The sequence below is a fragment of the Pelecanus crispus genome, chromosome 3 (assembly GCF_030463565.1).
Source record: "Pelecanus crispus isolate bPelCri1 chromosome 3, bPelCri1.pri, whole genome shotgun sequence".
In the NCBI taxonomy this organism is placed as follows: Eukaryota; Metazoa; Chordata; class Aves; order Pelecaniformes; family Pelecanidae; genus Pelecanus; species Pelecanus crispus.
Window position 1 is genome coordinate 114792161 of NC_134645.1, and position 26849 is coordinate 114819009.

General features: G+C 37.0%; 1 protein-coding gene across 3 annotated transcripts in view; it reads right to left on the reverse strand.

The window, feature by feature from the left end:
* Positions 1–14952: 14952 nt before the first annotated feature.
* Positions 14953–26849, reverse strand: part of KIDINS220 (kinase D interacting substrate 220) — an 81609-nt gene continuing 69712 nt past the window's right edge. For 2 of the 3 annotated variants that reach the window (XM_075707099.1, XM_075707098.1), the window contains 4 exons: positions 23376–23522; positions 21490–21588; positions 20111–20359; positions 14953–17341 (listed from right to left, as the gene is read on the reverse strand). In XM_075707099.1, the coding sequence (XP_075563214.1) occupies positions 16073–17341; positions 20111–20359; positions 21490–21588; positions 23376–23522 (1764 nt within the window). In that variant the 3' untranslated portion in view covers positions 14953–16072. Of the gene's footprint in view, positions 17342–20110; positions 20360–21489; positions 21589–23375; positions 23523–26405; positions 26439–26849 lie in introns of all 3 variants that reach the window. The other variant, XM_075707097.1, reaches the window with a different exon arrangement.

The following is a 26849-nucleotide window of genomic DNA, read 5'->3' on the forward strand; positions in this document are numbered from 1 at the left end:
CATCCAACATGCAATTAGCAGTTTATTGACAGCATGACGAAAATTCTCATAAACTGAAAATCTGAAACAGATTGTCACTAATATTGAAGAGTGTGTTATTTTTTGGCAGTTTTGAGTACTTACTATTATTTTTATTACTATTAGCAATAAAATTGCTGCTCTGAAGTCAGCAATATTGTCCAAAAAGATGAAAAAAAGGTGGATGAGCAGGATTTGCCAGGGGAAAGGGCGCACTTATGGAGAGATATCCAAAGGCAGAAACATATACCTGGACTATGACAGACCTGGAGTAAAGCAGATTTGTGAGTTATAAGCCTAAAAAAATAACTGAAATTTTTCAAATTGGAAAAGAAACTCAGAAGCCAGGCACCAGAGTGAAAAAATAAAGCAGGTACTTGAAGTTTTACTGGCATTCCACTGGAAAATGTGAAGTAGCAACAACCTGTCACAAAACAATGAAAATATGACTAAAAGTAGAAGAATGAGACAAGAGGGATACAAGAATGAGTGATACTGTATTCCCCAACCCCCAAGAAAATCACCATGATTCTGCCAGGGGAAGGGAAGAAAAGCAGGTTTTACGCAAAGAATCACAAGTAATGAAAAAGTGGAAAATACAATGAATGAGACAAAGAAGAACCATCCAGGTAAGAAAGAGGCAGAACAGAAGAAAGTATTTGTACAGTGTAGAAAGTGAGGGCAGTTACAAATTCTACAAGAAAAAAAAAAATCAGAGATATTAGAATAAAGGTATGGAAAACGTACTTGTCTATAAGCTAAGGAAGGGGAAGGACAGATCTATCATCCAGTCTCACTGAAACAAAGAGCTAAAAAACCTATTGTAATTCCACAGTATTTACAAATATAAAATGCTAGTTCCAGCTGGCCTTGAACCTCAGTCAGAATGTAAATGATTTTTTTTTTTTCTGCTTTGTAGTTTATTCACACCTATGGAAGATAAACTGGGATTTTAGCTCTTGATTCTTATGCCTGTCATAATCGACCAAATTTAATATATTTTTAAGGAAAAATAAGATAATTACCTGTAAATGTATTTCTTAAAAACTTCCTTTTGCAGGTTCATTTGCTAGGAAAATTATGCATCATCTTCAGTAACTCAACCCTGCCAAGCATACTGTAACAAGAAGATATTACCATAGGAAGCATGTAATTCACTTCAAACAGGGAGAGGAAAAAAAATAGGTCAACTTTGACAACTTAACTTTTTAGATTCCACAGTCAGGTTCATTGAATGGTGTTATTTCTGATGAAATCCTACCTATTTGTAACATCCATGACCTCACATATGATTTCAGGAGTTTACCAATAAATGTGTATATAAGTAAGTAATCAGGAGATTTTTTGTTTGTTTGTTTACATAAGGAATAAAAAGTGTTTTTTTTTTTTTCTTTCAGCTCTATATGCAGCAAAGGATAAAAAGGACTATTATTATATCAAAAATAATAAGACATAAAGAGCAGAGTTCAGTAAATGACAGAGGAAAGGAGGACTGACACTAAACCCAAGAGTTCTGTGATCTGAATTTCTCTTATCAATCAGATTTGCCAGTGAAAGTCATTCACTAAGAAACAATAACAGCAGGTTCTTTTCACATACAATTTTCAGGTTTACAAAGGAAAACCAACTCTATAAATGCTTTTTTGGGGGGCATTAATTCAGGCAGCAACCCAAAGGTTAGAGAGGGAGTGGATGTGAAGATGCAGCATTTTTCCAAACCTGAAAAAGGATACAGCTGTAGTACAACTGGGAAGCATAACTGCAGTATGTGAAGATGAGCCTAAGCAAGCTTTCATCCTGTTAGGTTGGGTACCAACACCAGAGAAGATTGTCCAGTACAGTCTTCAATGTAGGAGACAGCCACAGAAAACATACAAGGCTGTACTGACATCTAAATGTTCGCAACCTGACTGGTCCTGATGCTTCAGACAGCTGGTTCAGTCACACTCATCTGTGTGAGCTGACCTAACACCGTCAGACTACAGCACAGACATACCCAAAAGCAAATGCCGGAGGGCTTCAGTGGAGGTGTACTTGGAACTATTATACTTCACATAATTAATTACTGGATATCTGTCCTTATCTTTGAGACAATGTCACACTGAAATGTAGGACCTGAAGGTAAATGTAAGGTAAGTGTGTGGCAATTTGATGTAATTCGTAACAGAAAAAAAGGTCTCAAAAAAGAACATTTGCAAAGAGACCTTCAGATAGAGACGCCTCTTTAGGTAACCGAGTATTTCACCAAGCAGGCATTTATACAGTCTTGGTTCCCGGAGAGAAAAAAAAAAAAGCTTTATAAATGTAATCAATTTCAAGTTTCAAAAGCACTAGTTTACTATCTCTTAGTCTCTGAACTATTGCTGAAATGCATTTTTTAAGTTTTTTGATCAACTGACAGCTTTCACACATTTCTTAAGCACTTAATTACAAGTCAGGAAAGAAAGTCCGTTTCATTTGATGCCTATAAAGTTGGGGAACGAATTAAGGTGTCCATGAAAACACTTAAAAGCTACAAACACTTCTTACCTTTTCCTTCAAAGTTCTGGTCTTTAAGCAGCTCAAACAAGTAATTTATCAGCTGTTGAAGGTGATGAAACAGGGCTTCACTGATGTGAGGGAAAATAATGATCTCGTGGCTAAGACTTTGAACTGGGAGTTATGAGACATAGCTCTTAGCCCCAATTTCCCACAGGCTTTGTATGTGACCTCTGCAAGTCATTTCACTCCTTCATGTTTCTGTGCATCTGTAAAAATCAGAAATTTAGTTCTCTCTCTCAGGAATTCTTATGAACCTGCATGTCCAAAATGGTATGATACTGGGCTACCTTTGTAATGCTAAACAATGGCAGCAACATTCTTGGGCATTAAAATTTGTCATTTATGCTGTGAAATTATACCTGCCACACACTCAAACAAGTGCCGGTCACAACTTGGGAGTTGCATGGCCTAGAAGCCCTCCCAGAGTAGCCACTGCTTTTAGTATTATGTTTTAAAGAGAGAGTATTAATATCAATAGGAGAGATTCCATCGCAATGGGCCAAAGAATGGTCCTTATCCTGTTGGAAAAGCTAATGTAGATTCAAACCCTACTTTTGCTTATGTTACAAAGTAAAAAAAAGCCAGGGAGAAAGCATAAGCACTGGGCACCCACATATCTCTGTAAGGTAAAAGCTGTTTCTTTGGGCCTGAATGTAGATCAGGTAACATGATTTTATGTAGATTGCATTTTGCTTAAGCAAGCACGTTAGATACAGGTTCTCTCTCTCTTCTTACCATCCTATAACAGCATAAAGATGATTTAAATTTAGCAGACCCTTGAGGTAGTGAACAACATAATGCAAACAGTGAAGAGACAATTAAAACAGAAGCCTGAATGATACTGTGACAAAGGAGAGACAGGGCACTGAAGCACAAAATTTCTTAAGAAGCTAAGTAGTAAACAGCAAACCATTTTACTTGGATTCTTCGAAGATGCAATACATTTAAATATCCATGTTAATAACACTGTAACATGGAAGCAAAAACCCAACATGAAGATAGGCTGGTGTAAGGTCACTGGGCAAAACACAGGAATGACACTTGTGACTGGAAGCCTGGCCATCAAGGGCATGAACAAGAAGCTATTAATCTGATATGCAAAATATACTGGTTTGCTCCTCTGTTCAAGCTGGCAACCACTGTACCCCATACAACTGGAATGGTCTGGGGTTTCCCCTGTTATTGTTGCCACTGCCTCTTTGCCTCCAACCAGCTTTGTGTCCCCTGGCACTTTCTGTTTCACAGTATAGATTTAAATTGTGACCTTTTGCATTTCAACTTCTATTTCTGCCCTTCTGAGGGGGAATTTTGCAACTCTTGCTCTTTCATGGGTATTTACACCCAGGCGTACTCCATCAGTGAATTTCCCAGGAAAACAAATGGTTTGGCACATGCTGTTTTTCCTTTGGGAGTCCCCTCGGTGGTGAAAGCAGTGACAGCTGCTGGTTGAAACAAATTTCTGTGCATTTTGCGATATAAAACCAAAAAGTGCAAACCAGAGTGGCAGGAGGTCGTCTTATGATTCTTCTCGTTCACCTGTATTACTCTCAAGTGCTCCCAGTGAATGAAATTCCACAACTTCCCTAGGTAACACTGATATTACTTTATTAGAAAGCTTTTATTTTCAGGACATTGTTTTTTTCCACCACAAATTAGAAGCTGACTGTTTTGTGCTCCACTGATGGGGCTTCTTATGATCTTTCCGTAACAAGATTTTACATATCAAGAAGTTATCTCCATTCAGCCTTCCTTTTTTTAAACTCAACAAATCCAACTCTTACGATATTACATACCTGTAAGTCATGTTTTCTAAATGTTCTTGCCATTCTCCTCCACTTGCTTAGTAAAGGTGCTCAGGTCTGGACACAGCACACCTTCAGCAGCAGGGCATGCCTCTCCTGGATTGTACGATACTCCTATTAATACAACCCTCAGAGATTTCCTTTTCTCGCCTCTACCTTCAAAAGTATTACCTATCTTGTTAGCTTAGTACTGGCTTACTAGCCACACTAAAACCCCATTGTCTTCTGCAGTATTTCAGTGGGTTATACTCCATTTTATATTTATGCATTTGATTTCACTTTCGTAAGTGCAATACTTTATACTTGCCTTTACTGAATGACATCATGTTAATTTACAGTCCTCTATGTATCAACTAGTTCTGTCCTTCAGGATCAGGCAGGTTCAGACAAGAGTAAACTTCGAAATTCCACCAATACGGTTGGTAAATAAAAACACTGAATAAAAATGGACCCAACAGACACACCCCATCATGTGACCCTATTTTGACATGAGATAATTGATAATTACTCCAAGTCTACCTTTTCAAGCGGTCTGCTTTCATTTGACTGCATGATTTGCTTAAGCTTCGATGGTAAAAGTCTTACTGAATTCAAACACATCACATCTGCTGTATCCATCTTCTGCAGGCTGGTTACTCAGCCAAAGGAGGAAATGAGAGTAATTTGATAAGGGTCATTCCTGAAAACTCCATATTGACTTTCATACTTGGGAGTTTAAACACCTGATGAACAATAAAAGCTTGAATAAAGTTCTTGCAGATATCAAAGTGAAGATGACTTGTAATTACCTACACCCTCCCTTTTTCCCTTAAATATGGTTCCAGGTAGTCCTCTCCTACCTTCTAATAGCTATATCACCATGATACAGCTGTCTCTCCTTTTCTCCAAGAAAACTGATCATGGTTTATACATTGTTTTGACTGGATCCCCAGCTTCAACAGGAAGCAGAGCTAGGCCATACTGACTTGAGCCAGTCATTGAAAGAAAAATAAATACACTTAAATTACTATCTGGACAAAAAACTGTTGGTATGCTGGACAGGTCTAAGTGTCCAGAACCTCCTGTTTCTGATCTCAGAAGTTTTCTTTTTTTAGTAATTATTCATTTCTTTGGATTACACAATTCTCCTGCATAATTTAGCTTTGCAAGATAACTGAAGAAAAGAAAAATATTTTCAAAGGTAACCTCCCAGTGCTGCTCTTAAAACAAGGCAAACGTTTATGTGGAGTCAACTTATTTTGAATTATTTTTCTGTTTCTGCCTGGTTTTCTTCAGAGTGCATTAAACAGAAAACCTTACAATAGCTAAACATGAATGCATTTTGATGATGTTTTCTTAAGAGTATTTTCAAATCCAAATAATTCTAAGACATCTGAATCGAATAAATTTCAGTGCTACATTGCATCAATTTGGAAGATTTTAATGACTACCTTCAGTAATTTTTTTTCTGAAATCTCTTTTCTTCAGCAGTGATTTGCTCTCTTAGAAGTGTTTTTCATTTACATATTTATATTGTAATTGCACATGTTCCCAGGCAGTTAAGAATTTTCAACCTTTGCACTATCCACGGCATGTGTTCACACCACATCCTCAGCAAATAGTTGAGGTATAGGTGCTGTGTCATCTCAGTCCTGGCTCCACTACAGAATTCCAGAGTTCCCAGAAAGACTTACCCTTCAGGGTAACCTACAAATAGTTTTCTTCTCCATTTTTAAACGTGTATTTACACATCTCCATGCATTACTCTCAGTGACCTGGAAAGGGGTGTCCAAGTCCTCATATTAAGACTCACAGATCAATCTTACAAGCTTAGTGTTAACTCCTAGATAGCTGTGTGATGGTGTAACTCTTGCTGAATGTCGGCTCAAAGTCTGTTGGCTCTGCTCTAAGCAGAGAAGAGCTTCACAACTATCTACAGTGGAGACTCTCCTCAAGGGCTGCCAGAGTTCTGATGAAGTGTGCCACTATGACTGAGCAGGTTCCACCGTAGACATGTCATACATCATTATCCTGTTCAGCAGCCTTTTTGGATAGCTTTGCTCAGCTATTAACATGACCCTGATGTGATCCTGTGAAGACAAAAACATCCCCTCTTAACATCCTGGTCATGGAAGAATGGCCTAAGTATGGGAGGCTACATGAAAATTACATTCCCTAGTTAAAGTAGAATCACTATGGAAGAGGGGAAGCTGTAGGACTTCACGGATGCTTCATCCAAAAAAGTGGAAGTGGCAGAGAGCGCCTTAACTGTGGATTTCACCTGCTCTCCTGAACAATGTTATAACCTGAAAAGAAACATAATCATGAAAGGCAATGTTGTAACCCCACTGAGGTTCTGTCCTGCAGTCCCTATCATTACCCAGTTTGTTTCTGTTGGTCTTCTACAATGCAAACAATTTAATTAAACCTAGAGAACCTTTGAGAATACCAAGTGAACAGTGCAGCTGGTGCACCAAGATAACTTTGTCAAGTGAATGTGGAGCTAACTATGGGATGGCTGAGCTTCTTTAGCTCCAACAGAAAGTCCAAAGACTGGACCTTCAGCTAAGAGAGAGAACAGACAGAAGGCTTCATAGATAACTCTCTCAGAGCCCTTTCTGCTCTTAATAGGGATCTCTCCCTAGCACAGGAACACCAGTACTCTAATACTGACAGACATACAGCATTCACATAGAAATAGGAAGGTTGAGTGGACTAGAATAGATAAAGAATTTTTCATCAGATTAGAAGGAGATGCTAGTTTGAGACTTGTTACTGACAGAACAAAAAATTTTGACAATGTGATGTGAGAAATCCCAGAAATGTGCATACTGAATTTCTGATCATAGACCTGGAACATACTGAACAGGGATTAAAGTTAAGGACACCTTAGGAACAGAAAACTCTGCTTCTTACATTAAAGACAAAAAATACGTATAAAAAAATATCAGGAGGTACATATACATGCACACAAAATCAGGACAAAGAAATTAGGATCCTGTTCCCAATCATGCCTCAAGTAATCCACCACATATTTAAAGCACTCAAGAGAATAATGGGCAGATAAATATGGTGCTTAATGTATCAAAACCAAGGACTTCGGGACTCTGAGGAACAGGCATTGTACCACACTACACATTGATATACTTCGGTGTCATCAGTTGTCACCTGAACATGCCATCTCTGAATGTGAAAGAGAAATGCCTAGCATGTGTTTGAGAGACAAGTTTTGAGACATTGATGAGCAGAATTTCCTCCTCTTCAGTCTGAGCATGTCTCTGAGAAGTGGTATGTTATGGTCTTGTAATAAAAATACGTAGAAAGAGACATCTTTTTTCATAAAGTGAGTTGATTTCTCAACTTCTAGAAGTATGCTATGGGATTACACGGTTCACAGCTAGATCTCAGAATAGGTGCTGATAGATACAAAACAAAACAAAAAAGCCCTAACATTGTTTTGTCCAGGTATTAAGAAAGACTAGAAAGGAGCTCATCATAGTAGGAGGATGAGTGTCCAACTACTTTATCCAACTTTTCACAGCCTGAAATGAATCCTGAGGAGAAAGAACTCTGACAGATTTCTACCATCCTCACCCTCCCTTGAACTCCAGGTGCCATTTAAATACAGGTGATTTTTTTTTTGTCTACTGGCCCTTAAAATTAAAAAAAAAAATAAAAATCGAAGAACCATGAAGTAGTTTATAGAACTTGAGCAAACTGCTCACGTAGTATGTTTTCAGAAGCCACAAAGGAGTCCTGGTCCATCTCAGATGAGCCATCATCACTGTCAGGTCTTTGCTAAAAGACAACTAGTCCAAACAAAAGTAATTCGCATTTTTTTCTGAAAGTCCAAATATTTTCAAGGACAAGAATAAAATAACAGTCCCCTTCATATACTGGAAAATAACAGAAGTGGGACTACTTTCCTGAATTTGAAGCATAAATGCCTTCTCTTGCAAATCTAGGATGAATCACCATTGTACTTTCTGCTTTGTAGTAAAGTGTGTACTGTAAATGCAGAAAAATGAGTTCTATGGGTCCCAGTATTGCAAAGAATCTACCAGGTGCTTAAAGAAATTACTGTACAGAGAGCCCTCAAAGTTGATGTGAAGACTATGGGACAAAAAAAAAAAAATACTGAACACTATAGTCATGGACTACAAAATTAAAGACTTCAGTTCATATTAGCATATAAAAAGATCTGATGAAGCTGAGCTAGTCTGTCATCAGAAGGAAGAGAGGCAGAAGGTAGCACAGATGGTGAAGACAGAGGAAATTATTCATGGTTCCTCGCCACACCTTGAAAGGAGCTACTGAAAAGATGATGTTGAAAATTAAGACCAGAAGGCACTCAGGAACAACAAAATCTCTAAACCCTCCTTTATATTCCAAAGGTGTAAATATGTTAAATAGGCTTATGGTTTGAGGATTTGTCTTTTATAGAAAATGAAAAAATCAAGATTTCTTTTTATCTTTCAGAGTAAAAATACCTGAACAACAAAGGTTGGCTCCTGAGTCTTTAAACAAATGTAGAACCTCATAAATCCTGGCATACTAGATCAACACTCATGCACAGAAGTCTTTAAAGTTTATCTTTCTTTGGATTACTTCAAAGCAAGAGCTAAAATGTCCTGTACATTACATTATTTGCAGTGCCATTCAGACCTGCAGCATCAAGCATAACTTACAGAGGTCCATGAGGAAAATTATCCCTTCCTGAGTGCAACCCTGAAGTTCTTTTAGAATCTTAACAGACTGCTTACAACTGTGCTTATCTTATGAGCAAGCATTACCTGATTATTTATCAGGAATAGTTGTAAGGAAATCAAGAAGCAGATTTTTCCCACACTTCATGAAGTTTGAAGGTTCTTTCCATTGGCAGATATAAACTAGCGCACTTTTTTTTGATGCGTCCATTACCGCCCACGACAAAGATATCAGATAAAACATACTTTAAAACCAGTTTTGTGGACTGTGGATATTTATATCCTGTGAATTTCCCAGGACACGAGGAAGAGGATGGACAGAAGTGAGGAAAAAATTGATTGTAGAACCTAGACCCTACCTAGGTTGTAAAACCTTCCTAGGGTAAAAACCAAACCAACCCACCCATCCAAGCAAAAACCACCACCACCACTGCAGTAAAACAGGATTTTCCACCATTGCTGAAGTGGGAAAAATTGCAGTGCACAGCAGTTCTGAGGTTATGATGAAGTTGAAGAGAAGGTAAGTTACACTGTCAGCAACCAAAGTCCCAACTACCAGTCAGATGGTGAGGCAGAACTCAAACAGTTGCAAGTGTTCTACACAATGTACTCATGCACTGAACATGGAGAGTGGGGGTAAGACAGGACATAAGCAGGTCCAGTAAGAACAAGGGAAAGCAAATTTACTTAGCCCCAAATGGCTGACATGCCAAAGACATTCCAAGTTAGCATCTTAACTCTTTGCCAAAAAGACAGAGGACCAGAAACAGGCTGCAAGGTTTACAGTCAAAGAGGAAACGTCAGGAGGATGGAAAAAAAATGCTGAGTGATGACAGAAAGCTAACTTAATAGTAATCTTCAGTTTAGATTTCAGGACTTCTCATGGTTTAAATTAACATAAAATAAAGCAGGCCTCTGATATCAATAAAAGTCCAATTTGACTGGCAGATGAAATCTCAGGACTCAATTCTTGACTCTCCTAGAAAATACGTGTAACTGTATTCTACCATTGATGAGGTCGGAAGGGATTTTTCTGGTGTCTAAAATGAGGCTAGTAAAATTTTGCTGCCTCTCAAAAGTACTATGACAAATTCAGAAAGATTTGAAGGTGCTGGGATATGTGAACAGATTCAAGAATACGTATTGGCTTTAGCCAGGCACAAACCATCGCATTATTTCAGAAGAGAGAAATATTAAAAACCAAAAAAGTTAAATCTCTGCTGATTGCTTCCCTGTAGTTTAATTAGTGAGGAAAGGCAGTAAGGCATCACAGAATTTCCATTTTAGTTTTACTGTTCCCCACAGCCAGTATTTTATGCCTGTGTGTTTATTTCTAGGTTCCAGGGACACATACAAACCATTCAAACTTTGTTCTTTTGTTTTCTATCATGAGAAATCCTGGACACAAGTAAAATCTTATAATGGACCACTATTATTCCTCCCCCCACCTTCTCTTTCATAAACACGTTGTACTCAAGTAACGATACACAGACACTGTTTGGCTTACTTAAAAAGATAATTCTCCAATCCAGGTTACTTCTGTAAAAAGCAACAAAGATACGTGGTATCAGTACTCAGAAAGATGACTTGAAACAAGAACGAACCCTGTACACTGTACGATGTAATGGCAACACTAAGAATTCACATAACAAAAAATATGCTCCGTTGCTAGAATCCCATCTTTAAAAGAAATATACACTAACTCTCAAATAAAATCTTTTGTTACATAAAACCTCTCACCTACTATTTTTTTTCCCCTCCAAAAGACCATGTTCTAAAATATTCTATGGTCATCTTTTCTTCCACTTCAGAAGAAGCTGACCCTAAGATATGATAAACTAAGAGAAGGAAATCAGCCAACAGCTTTTTAGAAGTTTATCCAGTGTCACTGTCATAACAAAAACAGGCTTTAGGGAAAAAAAACCACCTTTTAATGCTTTTTAAGGCCCAAACATTTGGTGTTATGAGTGTCAGTTGTCTTAAGGAACTACAATCACTTATGACTGAGAAAACATTGCTAAAAATCCTGTAGCTATGAGTCCTTCTGGAAGACGGGGCATAGATTTCTAAACCAAAACTTAACTGAGATACTAAGTGCATCACAGGACTCAGACCTACAAATGAAAATACAAATGTTAGACTCAAAGCTCAATAAAAGAAGAAAACGTCCTCTATCATTACTCTTACATTCTACCACAAAAGAACTGAATCATTACAGTGCCAGAAGCTGCACTAAGCTGCAATGAACACACACCTCTCTTACACACTTCCATGTGAAGACTTTAACAAAGCAATCTTAAGCTACCTAAGCATAAGATCAGTGAAATAAAACAAGAAACACACCACAGGCAAAAAAATCAGCTTTTCATCAGCTTTAAATTGCATTTTGACTTCTATAACCTACTTCCATTTGTTAACCAAAGGGCAGAACATACTGCATACTCAGCTTGCATGATAATGAAAAAGTTATCTGGATGTTAAATAGCTAAAATAAACTTTTTAACACTGTTTGATAGGTCTCCACGTGCCAATCAGTTTTCAGAAAATGGTAGCTGTTGGAAACATGGTTTGATATTATTTATACTTTATTATTAAAATTTTTGAGCATGCAGTTCCCTATTTTTTTCTCCTCTCTGTTGAAATTCAGAAACCTGTGAGAAGATGTCAAACTCATGAAACTGTTCTCTATTCCCATGGAGAAAGACTCTAAGTAAAATTACTCCCACCCCGCCCTTACACTGATGAAATGGGCTGTAATAAAGATAACCGAAATCTAAACATAATGCACAAGGCTAACAGAAAACAGCGTGTGAGGTTAGCGCAGTCTTTCCAGTCTTTTCTGCTTAACTGGAATTTGAATTTTACTCCAAGTTCTCCCCACGACAGCTATTATTTGGCACAGAAAAGACCAAAATCCTAAGAGCAGGCTTTATCTTACGCTAATTAGCACGTTGTATTTCTCTCATGTCTGAAAATTCACTACTAGGTATTAGCGCTTCTGTTTTACCACAACTGTGGCTTTCAGTTAAGAGACCTCAAATATCCAAGTACTACTTTCTTTGGCAATTTCCTAGCAATGTATTTAGAAACTTAAATAAACCTGTCACAGATGGTAAAGCTATCTAGCATCAAGGCCACCGGATGCAACGTGCTGGACTATGGACAACAGATGCTACTGGGATCCTCTGCCTGTGTGTCTCATGGCCGTACAAAGAACTTCCCATATTCTTACCGTGAGGCTCAGAAAGCTCCCCACGAGAGTTGCAGAGGCAAAAAAACAGGCTTCAAGGATTCTGTGGATAGCAGTGAACAGCTGAACCCCAGACCACAAGAGAAACCACCTATTTTCAGCACACTGTATAAACCCATGTTAAGTGTCCCAGGAAAGTTTCCCAAAGATTATATAAAGAAAAAAGAAGAGAAGAAACAAAAAAATTAACAGTGTTTGAAAAGAAAACTTACGAAAGCTAAGGACTGAAAACTTACATACAACCACATATATATTCTGCTGCACTGGCAAAGTCAAACAGGGTGATCAGATATCCCAGACTGACCAGGACAGGCACAAAATGGAAACCTTTTTCCAGAATCTTGAAGAATTTTACTAGATCATTACTGATGCAAGTTTTACAAGTGGGATGTAAGAATTTCCCTCTTGCTCTTCCTCATAAATTGCAACCCTGGAAAAAGCTGGCAAGTAGCCATAAGAGTCTCACATAAATCCTGGAACATTACTTGCATCCAATTTTTACTCTCAGAACCAATTTATTTTCACCCTACTATGCAAACATATCCACGCATCAGAACAAGAGGACAAGCCAAACTGCTCTTCAGATTCAGTTAGGCAAAGAAGTCATGGTTTCAAGTTCCTGTAGTGTTCAGAGTGGATACATAAACTATCACTACAAGAGTTCTGGAAAGTGGTGAGTACCAGACATAAGTTTGCAGTTGTCTTACTGTTTTATCCTCTTCATTCATTTCCATTCTCCATGGAACTCTGGGGTTCCATGATTCCCACAAGTCACAGAGCTAACATTTAATATTTCAACACTGGAAATTGTTTATGGTTTCTTAACTCCAAGAACTGTGCAACAAACTAAGCAAGCTAGTAACCATAGCAACTCTGGCAGGGAAAAAACAAGTTTCAGCTATGAAACTGCAGTGTATTTTTAATTCTTGCAAATGCTATTCTTTCATATTCTACATGTGAAAAACTCATTAAACATGTACAGTAACTAATGCAGATATCTATTATGTACTAAAAGACACTTCTTACTACTGTGCTGTATTAAGTACTCCATTTCTCTCTTCTCTTTTCCTCTCTCCCTTTATCAGAGTACTACACTTTCTTCTGTTTGCTTATGAACACCTGTATAAAAAAAAATTAAAAAGATGCTTCAACGGAGAAGAAAAACGTACTCTGTCTAGTTATTTTTATGCAAGTAGATTCTAAGTGTCAGTTATATTTACTGTCCTATTAACAAACAGCTTTTGTAGCATACTGTCCTTGAATTGGCTATGAAGCACTCTCATTTTGCTGATTCTAGGAACTTCGCTAGGAAGGTGTTAAATAAAAAGCCTATGAACACATCTGATTATATAAACTACAGCATGCAACACTATATAATGCAGTTAGAGGAAGCAGGACTGAACCACTGTTTGGAACTGACATGATTTATTTACCCATGTCCCATGCAGGGCATGCATCTACATACCCAAAGAGAATATCACCTTAAGTCCTGTACAATCTTACACAGACACTTTGCTTGTAACTATTGTTAGTGATGGCAAGCAATTACACTGGTATTAATGAATACAAGATAGAAACACTGAAAAGTTTTCCACTCAGCTACCTATTTCACTGTCTTCCACTCAGCTACCTATTTCATCCCAATTTTGGTATTTTATTAAGACTTGAGGAATAAAACTTTCAGGAAGAAAAAGATCTCAAACCCACATGAAAATTTAAAACTCATCCATTTGGATTATTTGAGGAGTTTGACAGACAAAATTACTTGAAATAATTGGTATCTTTCATCAATACTGTGAATATGTCTAAATGAAGGTTACACTTCTTGTCCTCTCTTACAAAACAATGCTTAGAAGTACCTTTCTGTAAAAAGCTTTTATATCCCAAAAATTTCAGAAAGTAGTGATGTACTACTATTTTTTTTTTTTTATATAGGAAGAACCTAAACCAAAAAACTGTTTCCAAAGATTCGGCAAAATATCATGAAGCTACACAGGCTTTGGGGGCTTCTTATCTTGTTTTGGGAAGCTTTTTGGTTAAACTAATAATCTTTCTAATAGACAAAGATATGTCCACACAAGATTCCACTCCGGTGAGTAAATCTGAAGTCAATCAAATAACGCTCAGTTTAACAGAATCCAAAAATGTACAGATCACATCCCCAGTCCTGTAAGTACAAGACATCCACGGAATGAAAAAACAAAGGGCCTAGATAAAGCCAGTTTTTCTCTGTTGACTCTGGCACAGAAAAGCATCCTCTTGATTTGGATAACAAAGGCCACGACCACACGTCCTGCTGGAGGCATCTGGTTGGAGATGCACTAGGACAGAAATAAAGCCGCGCAGAACTACCAGCACATGTTAACTGCCACACACAGCAGGATTACTGCTTTGGACTAGCGGGAGGTGGCCACATCTCTGCAGCTCACAGCACGCACTTCAGAAACGTCTGCTTTGGCAATTCCATTTATCAAATGTATTTTTATACTTGATGCTTATCTAGTATTGTATTAATAACAATATTGTTTTAATGCATTCTTTTTAATTAAGTCTGTGAAGTACTTTAACCAAAGCAACATGCATGTAACATTTTTATCAAGTGAAGAAACAAAATACTGCAATAAATAGAAATTTGGACACAAACCCAACATGCCAATTTATTTTTTATTCTCTTTGTACTACCAGAGTCTAGTTTGAACAATTCTTCCTCAAAACCATGCAGAATTCACTGGACAGTACAAGTATTTGCTACAACAACATTCAGGTACATTACTTAGATGACATAAAAAAATCTTCAAACACTGTACTTCAGAAATAAAGAAGCTGGCATACAGCTCCGACGAGATTCCAAAAAGTATGCATTATTTTTAAAATGGCAAACACTGCTTATTTTCCTTTTCATAACCAAATGGTAAACACCGTACCAAGGAAAGATCACACTCAGCAACAGATGCTCCTTAAGTTCAGACATTGCATTCATACTTTATCCTTAAAATATTTTAATGTAGCTCAGGTGGTTGCATCTATTTAGACCAGTGACTGCAAAATTACGTACCCATAATAAATAATGGATCCACTAAATCAATGATAAGGTATTACCTTATAAATAACCGCCAAAATGACACATCAAGACAATGTTCCTTACAAACCTTATCACCGCTCTACCCAAAGTTCACAAAGTCAACAGCAATTACTGAACATACAGAGTGTAAAAGTGTACATATAGCCAAACAGGTATCTTAACATTCAAATTCCAACATATGTAATATACGTTGCACACATTAATCCACTAATTAACACAAAGTTTAACAAGGGTGTCACAGGTTGTGGTATTTAATCTTCTGGCATCTCTTACATCAAATGGCAATGATGCACAGTCTTAGCTTTACTTGCAAGTATGTAGACTTAACTGGAATGTTTAGAAGGGATAAGTAATACATATCCCAACAGAAAAGTAAAATCACATAATAATTTTAATAATTAAACCATACTTACTTCTGTAACATCTGCCCCTGACCAAACCTTTGCACAGTGTCTTAACAAAGAACTGGTTTCCCATGCTGACAAGTACTGCTTTTATACGTGGGGAAGGTCTGAAGTAATTTGCTGCTTGTAAAAATTACTTCTTCTCTCCAAGAAAATGACCAAAAATAATCTAGACCTTCTATTACAATACTGAAAGCTTAAACTACAGAGCTTAATGTAACCACACACCGACAAAGAATTCCAAGCAAGCTACAACTCATGGGCATACTCTGTTTTAACCTGGCTGCTTTTTACAGGATACTCTCTCTTTCTTCTCCAAAACCAGCCCCTTCTGAGGCTGCAACAGTGTGAAGCTCTGATGAATCTTTTGAAAGCCTGGTATAACTTGAGCGCTGACTCCGCTTGTGAGCAACGCCCTTCAGGTTCTCATTCTGAACCGCAGTTGAGTTAGAACCTGAGCCAGGGTGCAGGATAATTTGAGGTGAATCTCTGATACCTTGTATTTCTTCAAAATTTTGATTAGGTCGATTGTTTGGAGCACTGTTATTATTTAAGGTTACTGTACTAGGGGTTCTATTTAAATTATAGACTTTCTGGCAAGCTGGCCAGTTCTCTTCTGGGCTACTTGCTATCAAGCTGCTTTCAGAAGGGCTTTTCTTATCTTCTGAGCAAATAGACATGCGAACCACAGCTGGATCTTGAAGGCCACTAAGGCTGTGTGGAATTCCTCTCTTTCCACTGTGACTGTCATCTTCAAGCTCGATGAGATTTGCCTTTTCAAGCTGTGAATCATCTGCTCCTTCATTATGGAGGGAATGATTTGGAGAACTTTCATTGGATCTTACACCAGAGTCAGACGAATCTTTTTTATCCAAAAGAGCATCTGTCAAATACTCCTTTGCTTTGATGAAGGTTCTAATAGTTTCAGATCCATGTTCTGGAGATTTGGGCTGCTTCTCTATTTTACCTTCTGTTTTCTTATCTTTACCTTCCTTAAGAAGTGGAGTATTATCTGATTCCTCAGTTCCTGACTCATCTTCATCACTTGGAAGTTTCTGATACCGGAGAGTAACTCCCTTAAGCTTTAAATCTGCAGCCTGGAAAATACTTGTTCTTTCCGAAGACTTCTTCCCTGGGAGAAGCTTGGAACCAGACTGATCAGATTTTTCATCTTCTTCAGTAATAGGATCCAAAGGAGATGCATCATTAGTAGAGACACCCGAAGTACTGTAATCAACGTCATTCCTCTTCAGTAAGAAGGACTTTCTTCCATCATCTTGTTTCTGTTCACCATCTTTTCCTTTTTCCTGTTCTGCACTGGAATGCAAGGAACCCCCTGAAGTACTCTGCCCCATATAGAAAGCACTTGAGCTATGAGGGGAGGACCTACCACTTACTGTAGTAGAATTGGCGCCTCCTTCTAACTGTGACATTTGAGCGATATACTCTCTATATGCATCTCTGTATTCTGCCTGTACCTTGTCAGTAAGCTTTGATATTTCAATACTAGAATCTTGAGAGTTAAGACTTGAAAGACTTGGAGTTCTACGAGTTTGTGACTGGAAAAAAAAAAAGAAAGAAAAGAGAGAGATAACAGTTAAATGAACTATTTATATTTACTTTTACTGATCTTTTAAAAATTAAATAACTCAAAGCATCAAGTATGTGCTTAAATGATTGTTGCTGTGAACAGATTATGCAAGTGAAATTGTCAATGCTATAATTAAAATATGCTTACTATAATCATATATATGCAATCACACACACATTCACTAAACTCACAAAGTATCCTTATTGTTGGTCCCCATAACAGAAGACTTTCACAAAACAAGCATTTTATCCAGTGCATTTGAGGCTAACTCTTTTGAGTATATAATTATAACAATTGAATTTGTATGTCAAGATGGGCTTTTCTAATACATTTTTGTACATCTACAAAATTAGCATTTTATATTAGAAAGACAGCAAGAATTCATCTAAATGCCGAATATCTCTCAAAAACATTTTTAAAAGACCTCCATCCTACATACTTCAACATATCCTGGCAAAATTCCATTGCACACAACTGATCTCAGAAAAATCAGTTCTTGGACAAACGTATTCCTCTTTGGCCCCATCTCTGCTCTCTTTTAGCGTGCACACAGAGAACTCCATAGGCATAAGATGCTAGGCCATCTATTAAATGCTAGAACCAAGGTCTAGCGCAGAGCTGAACAAAGTAAAGGAGTGGACTGTGGCTGAACACACAGCTTTGTGTCATGCATATAACAGGCTGCTCACTACCACCAAGTAAAAGATGTATGGTGCCCAGTGCACTGGAGCTGAGACTTTAGGAAACCTACTCAACTTTGCAGTGCACAAGAGATGAGATTCTGAAAGAGTGTTGAGGTATGATGTCTTACTTGGGGCAACACTGAAAACAAACCACGTTTCAAAAACCTACCTTCTACTAGAAAACACTATGAAAAAAAACCTAAAAGGGTTTGGGTAATTTTAACAAGCTAAATGAAACAGGAAAATTAATGTGTGGATTCAAACACTGTGAATGAATTGAAGATTTAGAACAGAATTGCTTAGTCACATAGATATACCCTCTTAGTCCATCCTTCTCTTTCCCACCCTGTTTTTCTTTTCTCCTTCCCCCCACCTCTTTCCTGCTCTTATATGCATCCTTATCTTTCTTGTTTCTGTTCATCATAATTTCCTTTTTCTTGTTCTGCACTGGAATGCAATGCAAACCAACATGTTTCTTTCCTTCTCAGAAGATGCTCACATAATCTCTCCAGCAGGCAACATACATGAGATATGCAGGTTACCATTCCATTATTTCCTCTATATTACTAAACAAGTATTACTGACAGCTTTTCATAAGTTCAATAATGTTGTATATACACTAGAATATTGGGGAACAGCTAAACATGGTTAACTAAAGGAAAATAGTGGTTAAATTACTTCTATCTGCCATGACTCCTAAGCAATTCAATGCCCAAAGCAAAATGCAAGAATCTCAGAAATACTAACATTTGATTATTTATGTATATTCACTACTATTTATCCATACTCACAGCAGGTATGGTTCCTCACCAAAGAGAGAAATATTTGATTTTGTTGTGCATTTCCAGCAGTACTCCTTCTTTTTACAAAGAAGCAGCAATATTCTTTTTTGATCAGTATCGACTAAAAATTCCAACAGGCAAATTCTAATGTTTTCTTAAGGACAAACTACCTTTCTCATTCTTTTGATTCAACTTCAAACAACTATATGAGCATCAGAAGCACTATTTATTTAAACTTGCATTTTTAAGAGTGCTTTAAAAAAGGATTTTCTTGTACTTCTTTCGGTGCTTTTGACACAAAACCAATGTAACAAACATGAGTCACACCACATAGTTCGGAAAAACATTTTCCAAACAATGTATGTTTGGAAAAACATACATTAATACTGGAAACGGGCAGTAAGGGTAATCAGGATCCTACAGACACACACAAGTGCACACGCGCACACACACAGAGGTATCTGGGATAGAAATCTCTCTCTTGGATATATATCCCAAACCTCTTTTCCATGACAATTTTGAATATTAAAAACATTTGGGGTGTCTTCCTATTTTGATGCACCTTCAAGATTTTCTAATTTAGACATACAGCGATGAAAAAGCTGCCAAACGTTTGGGTTTGGATTTTTTTGTTGTTTTGTTTTTTAATTCTAATCCCTATTTAGATACCAACCGATTTTCTTATTTCTTAAAAAGGACAAAAGAAAATCATACACTTTGGGCAATTTTGTAAGATATGTTAGAAAATTGACCATAACCTATGGCACAAACCATAGCTAGAGAAGGATGTCAGCTCTGCAGTCTATGAATAGATTATGCATTGTCAGGACAAGGCTCTGATGTCACGGAGTGCTGTAGTTGTCTGTTTAAACAAACCCCAATAAATATATCTGTAAACCTTTGGATAGCATAACATCTGGCTAGCACATAGCTAAAATATTTTACAGGCAAAGTCTGAATATTATGATAAACAGAAATCTTGCAGGATGCTGCCCTAAGCTAGATGAGAAAAGTACAACAGCTTTGTGTTTTCTCTTAAAGAGTGATTACTGGAACAGATAAATAGTTTTCAGATGGCAAAGACTAAAGACTTTGACTCAGAGAGTGTGGTTCAAGTTTACATCTCTGCAAAAATGGTCTTTGCCAAGACTCAGAACTGCAAGTACCTGAACTGTCACAGTAGACTTATTTCTTGACCTGTCGGTACCCAAGAATGGAAAAAACCCTTTACTATACAGGTAAGCAAGCAGAATGCATTTCTCTATTAAATACCTGCCAACTTAAGTTACTATGGCGTGGAGGAGCTTCATCAAGACCAATTGTGTTGAGTTCTTCAAAGCTGAAGTTAAGTGTGTAGGGAGCTTGACCAGAAAGACCTGTAAGTTCAGTGTGAGGCAACTCAGTGTTATGCCCAGGACGACGAATAAGTTCACTATGAGGAATCGCAGTGGTAACATGCTCAGTTGTTCCACGAGGATCTTCTTGAACAGCCTGATTTTCTGAATTTCTCATTTCAAGTATCTTAACACACAAAAAGAGAGAGTATAAATGTAATTATATAAATAGAGGAAGTCCTCAAAGTCGTTAAAGAAGAATTCTATTAAAAATAGGAACAAGGAATTCACAACTGTAAAAGTGTATTTGCATACGTGGTTGTGATCATGGAAAAGTATGAAGAAAAATCTGTTCACAGATTTAGTGCATTCATTGTCTTTACTGCAAATCACATTTTAATATTTAAGATATTTTTTTTTGTATTTACAAATTATTCTTATTGCTCAGACCCTTAAAAGAACTCATATGCCCCAAAACACTTAAATTCTTGTAAAACTAGATAAATTACAAGTGATAAATTACAAATTTAGAAGCAAAACCAAAACTCTTCTGTTTTATAGCTTAATCAACCTGAATCTAACAAGAAATCTCATCTTGTAATTCTCAGTGTTTTCAAGATCGATTTAGCAGTTGAGACACATACTGTTATTTTCAGAAAGAAAACTGGCAATATACTAAAAATACTTAAGAGAAAACACAGTTCTCTGTGATGCATAACCCTCACTGTAAAACTGTCATTTACTTTCAAACCAGGAGGAGGGAAATGGGGGAAATTAGATATCTATATATATGCTTCAATAATAGTATGCAATGCAGCATTCTTGCATTATACAAGTATGTGTCAATTGAATGCTGTACATTTATCTCATTGGCTTGATTTTTGTGCAATTGTGTGCCATGTTTCTCTAGGTGCCTGGCTGTCCACTTCCTCACATTAATATACTTTGAACTCCCTGAGTTTTAACAGAAGGACAGAGGCTTCAGAGAATTAAGTTCTGACAATTTCATTAAAATAGGCAAATTTAAAAAGGGAAAAGGGAACCCATACAGGAAAAACAGATCTTACAAAAAGAGGAGGCAAAACTTCAGAGTTCACAATCAATTAAGATGCAAATCCAGAGGCAACCAGTTCTTCATTAAAATGCTCAAGACAAAAAGACCAAGTAACAAAATAATAAATGCATGCATGTTTTAAGACGATGCTTGTCATCTTCAAGATGATGACAACAAGAAAGCAACAGGAAAGAAAAAAGATAAGGTTCATAATGAAAAAGACTAATTTATGATGACCTGAAATACTGAAGAGAAAGTCTTACCATGCTCCTGAACAGGTGCCAGTCACCAAAATTCATATTCATTTCTTTTTTCAGTTCATCAATGTTGCACTGAGCCAAGACACGGCCATTTATATTTGCCTAAAACAATAAAACTAAATAACGTAAATTACCGATACAAGACTAATGGCATGGCAGTAACAGACTAAAAAGGTAATTAAAATCGGATATATTGATGGGGACTACTAGTGAAATTCCCCAACATCACTCTTAAGTCCAATTCTATATAAAAAGCAATTAAAAAATTTATAAAAGAATATTTATTGATGATTGCTGATGGACAAGAAGAATCTGTCATGAAAAAAAAAGAAAATGCTAAACCCATAAAAATGTGTATATGAAAGGCAGTATGATTGTGTTCTAGAAACAGACATAAGGAAACAACACATCAGTGGCAGAAAATTTCACAGACAATAAACCACATTCATCTGCCTAGATTTCTCAGACTCAGAACACAAATGGACTGCAGATGCCCAAGTATCTGAAGATAATCAGATAATTAAGTCCCAGGCATCATCTGACCCTTGGCTTGAGGCATCCAAGATCAAGTATTACCTCCATGAAGTTCCCTCCCTGCATAAATACAGGCTTACATTCCTCCCATCACCAGAAATACCCAGGGACAGAAGATCAGACTTCTCCCTAATTTTCATCATCATTCAGAGATCAACACAGAAGTGTCTGAACACCATCTATATTCCAGAAAGGTGATTCCTTATGTTAGGCATGTTTATATAGTGCTTAACTTCCACCAGCACCAAATTCAATACAGAACTATTTTTGTTACATAACAATGAGAGGTATTTCTCTTTATACCATGTATCAGTGGATGGACAGAACATAAAAGAGGAAGCATGTCTGAGGAGAGTAGCCACAAAATGGAAGACCCAAGTTGAGAGCTCTGCTCAGTCTGAGGGATCCCAGTGGTTTTGTTCCCAAATTCCAGCAGATGGTCTTAATCAAGACCAGACTGAGACATTTTCATTCTTCCTTTTTACATGATACCACTTGTAGTAAGAAATGCAAGAATATAAATAAGAGGAACCTCACTGGAGATACCCGATGAGCACATTCTTTTAGCACTCCAGAGCCACTGAAGCAACTGGAATTTTTTGCAAATACACTTAATGAGTTGCAGTCTGACATCCTACTTCTTGCTTTAAGCAACATCACTGAAGCTTCATATGATAAACCTGTCTCTTAATCCTTGAATCAACATCCTCCCTGTATTTTTTAAGATATGATAGGTACCACGACAAAGCAAGCTCAGCAAAAACACTCACTAATGACAACCTTCATATTTTTCCCTTCTTTCTTTGTAAATGGAGCACACAGAACAGTGAAAAAAAAGTAAAAGACAAAAATGATTCTGTGCTAATGTCTCAAAGAAAAGAGCAGTAACAGAAAAACGCACAGTTGCCTTTTTCTGAAGCAAATAGATGTGGAATGTGTTAAGAGAGAAATGGAACCATCTTCACCACTTGTTTATAACAGAAGAGATGTGCCAGTTTCTTGGGGGGGGAGAGGGATGTGGCTACCTGGATATAGAACACATTTGCAACCCTATTTATCTACACATGGCAATTTTGAAAACATTCTTCTTGCTTCTTTTTTCAGAATAATCAGTGTCATCAGCATTTATATTTCTGAGTCCATTTTTCCTTTTTGAGAGAGAGCATTTTCTCTGAAATATATATGCTTGTATTAAAATGTCCTCCAAACTTAGCACACATAGAAGTTCGGATGTTGTTTTGACTTTTGGTGTGTTTCAATAAACATTTTCGAGAAAAGAGGCAACTAAACATTTCCTTTTCCTTGTGTATCTCCATGTTTAGGTACTAAATACATTAATGAAATTCAGCTGATACCTTTCTTATAGTTGCAGAGTACTGAGGCAGCATGTTCTGGTCCAGACCATCTATCTGCTTTAGCTTCTCACACACAGCTTCCACACTCATTGTGCTCAGAGACACATGTGATACTCCTGTGGTTGATCCTGTGCCCGCTCCTGCTCCCTGTAAGAAGTGAGAAAATGTGCATGTAAGATTTGTTCAAATACTCAGTACACCCAGAATTTCACAATATACCCTAACGCAAATCAAAATGTGTTCAACTACATTTTAATAAGAATGCACAGGCATTTTTAATTACTATCAGAATACCTATATATTGGGAAACATTTATTATCGGAATTTATATGAGGAAAAACACAGCATCTTGACTCCTGCCTACGTGAGAAATTAACTCAATGTTATTTAAGAAAAGCAACATAAAAATAAGAAATATTAAGTAAGGGTTAATCAATTTCAAATGCACCTTTACTCAGAGTTTCCCCCTGATTTTAGTAGTTAGTTTGGTTTGGGGTTTGGTTTTGGTTTGTTTTTTTTCCAAATAATGCAGACAACTTAGATTTTCCTGTCTTAAAAACTCCTGGTTTAGTGTCAGACAAAGATGACCTAAAACATAACTCTACCCTTGATTGGCTTAGAGTAGACTTGGTAGTGTGGGTTAATGGTTGGACTGGATGATCTTAAAGGTCTTTTCCAACCTAAACGAGTCTATGATTCTATGATTCCTTAATTACTTGGATTCACTCTGTAATTTTAGCAACATCTGTCCATTTTCCAGAGGTTCCTTCAGCTCCATTCGTTCAAGATCAGCCAAGGGTCTGTATACCACTGTACAGAAACACAGAGCAGCGCTGCCACTGCCCCCCAAGATACTATGAGGATGCTTCATGTATCTCAAACTTTGGCAAGATTTAGGTAGAAATTATTCACAACTCAGATCTGTAACATAGAGGTTGTCCTGTTAGTGTTGCAAGCTTCTGGGAATTTCAAAGAAAGCGTGGAAAAACAAAACAAATCTATCTGCAGGTAGTCAGTATACTAAGACAGTATGTTCTTCAAAAAACCCCACATTCTGCCCGGATGGGAACCTGTGCATTAAGTAGGAGCAAAGTGCAAAGCTCTAAACAGTTACACTAGTGATCCCAAATTACTAAAAGCATAATCAGAAACAGTTCTATCAGCTATGAAATACTTGTACGCCCTCCTCCTGCGAGGGAGGTTGCACCCTCCCCTTTTTCGGAATGGGAAGTTTTGGTTTCAGCACTGTAGACCATGCACCAAATGAAGCTCATTTTGGGAGGATGCAAAAGAGCTTCTAAATCTTCAAAGCTCATCATCACATGCATAAACCCTGGGACGTAAAAGTGCATTTTGACTATCCAGAGTTGAGTTAGTCAAGTTTGACTATATTCCTCTAATCACCAATGAAGACTGTTTTTATAGTTGCAATACTTTTCCATTTTTATTTAATTCATTCAAAGTTATTTAATATTTCAGAATTAATATAAATGAATAGATGCAAATATACTGGTTATGAAAACCAAGGATTATCACAGAGAATGGCATTAACCATATCTGAATTACCTAAACCAGGATATTTAAGAATTTATTCAACTATTAATTCCAAAGCAGCAATAATCCAAAAATGCATTATCTACTACCATTTAACCTCAGTTATTTCTAACTTATTGTTATTGGAGATATCCTGATCTGGGGAGGCAGGCATGCCCCCCACCTAAGCTATTCCAAGTTTCAAAGTTTAGATGCTATTACATGTAATTCCCCCTAAGTTCTCTGCCAGATGTGCTTGAAATGGACTTAAAACTGGCAACCTATCCACTTCATTCAAGAACGTTACAGGAGGTTGTGGGGAATCTAAGCCTAGCAGTTTGCACACTTGCCTGAAAACAGAGCTGGGGCACTAATCTTTGTATCTTTGTTCCTTTGATCTTTTTTTTTTTTTTTTTTAAATGTGATGTCAACTGGACACTAAACAAACAACAGATATACCCCATTTTCCACGTAGGTAGTCTACCTAAATTATTACATAAAAATTAAGTGTTATACTTCCACTACAGTCTAGGCACCTAACTTAGGAGCTTGGTATTCCTTCTGAGGACAAGACAGTTACTTTTCAGATTCACCTAATTAGGTGCCTACAATACTTAATGAGTTATCATATTAGGCATCTAAAGGAGGAAATTTAGGTCTTAATCTAGTTTGATTCTTAGCATAGCTAAAATCTTTATCATGTTAAGGGTGTAAGCCAATCATCAAACTGATGAAGAGGACAGGAAGAAGTTTCATCCACAAACTATTTATAATATACTTCTTTATATACATCTCTGTTTTTCCTCTTTAAAAAATTACTTTGAGTTTTTCTTCAGAATACCAGATTTGTCTATTATTTCCCCATAAACACACTATTTACTATTGGTATGAGTTAGGTAATACACCAATAAAGAGAAGGTATTATGTTCTCTGAATTTATTAAATGCGTTATCTATCATACATCTACAAGTAAATGAAGAAAAGTTTTAAACACTTCTAATTTAACAGGTCTCCTTCAGATCAAAATATTTTTTTATCAAGAACAAGGCATTCTTTCTGCATGCATTAAGAGTTAGTTTAGAAACTCTCTTTCTGTGTATAAAAAGATACAGAACAGCGCTAAAATATTTAGACTATTTTTGTTAAAGTGTGAACTGTTTGAAATAGATGCACATTAATCCAAATCATTCTTTATAAAAAGCAGTCTCTGAAGAATAAGTAATGTAATAGCTTTAGGGATACTGTCATCATGTAAGTGAATTAAAACTGTACTTAAACCGACACATTTTTCAGCCTTAGTGGTTTTGTTAGAGATGCTTAGAGAACATTAGTCTGAAAAGTATTTGCCATGCAAAAGCTAAAAGCAGCTTGTCAAAACAAACCTCAAGGCTAGTAATGAGCATTAGTTTACAGACAGCCCAGCATGAAGCGCCAGTATGATAGCTTCTGAAATGACTCTGAAATAAGTGGATGATAATTCACAGAAAGTGGCTGTACCTGTCTGTTTTTGTTTAACCCAGACTTACACGGCTTTGAGAAAAGGACAAAACAGAATGAAGAGAAACAACTTAAAGCAACATCAGAAAGGTTGAACATACAGATGACATGCTTTGAAGTAAACAGAGGAAATCAGTGTTAGGCCAGAAACGGGATATTTTCACAGTGTGATGAAACTTTTAAGATAGACTTTCAGAATATACATTTTGTATATGCTATACAAATACTATTTTCCTATGAGCAGGGAAGTTTTGCACTTGTAAAAAAGCAACACTTGCTGTATTTTGTCTGCATAGAGGTTTTACATTATGTTTCTGATGGAAAACCCTGCTTTTAACCAAACATTCTCCTGCCATTTCAAGATCACATTATACCACCAATGCATCTCAAATAACTCTGAAACCATGTATCTAAGCAACTGCCCCCCTCTCCCCGCAAAAAAAA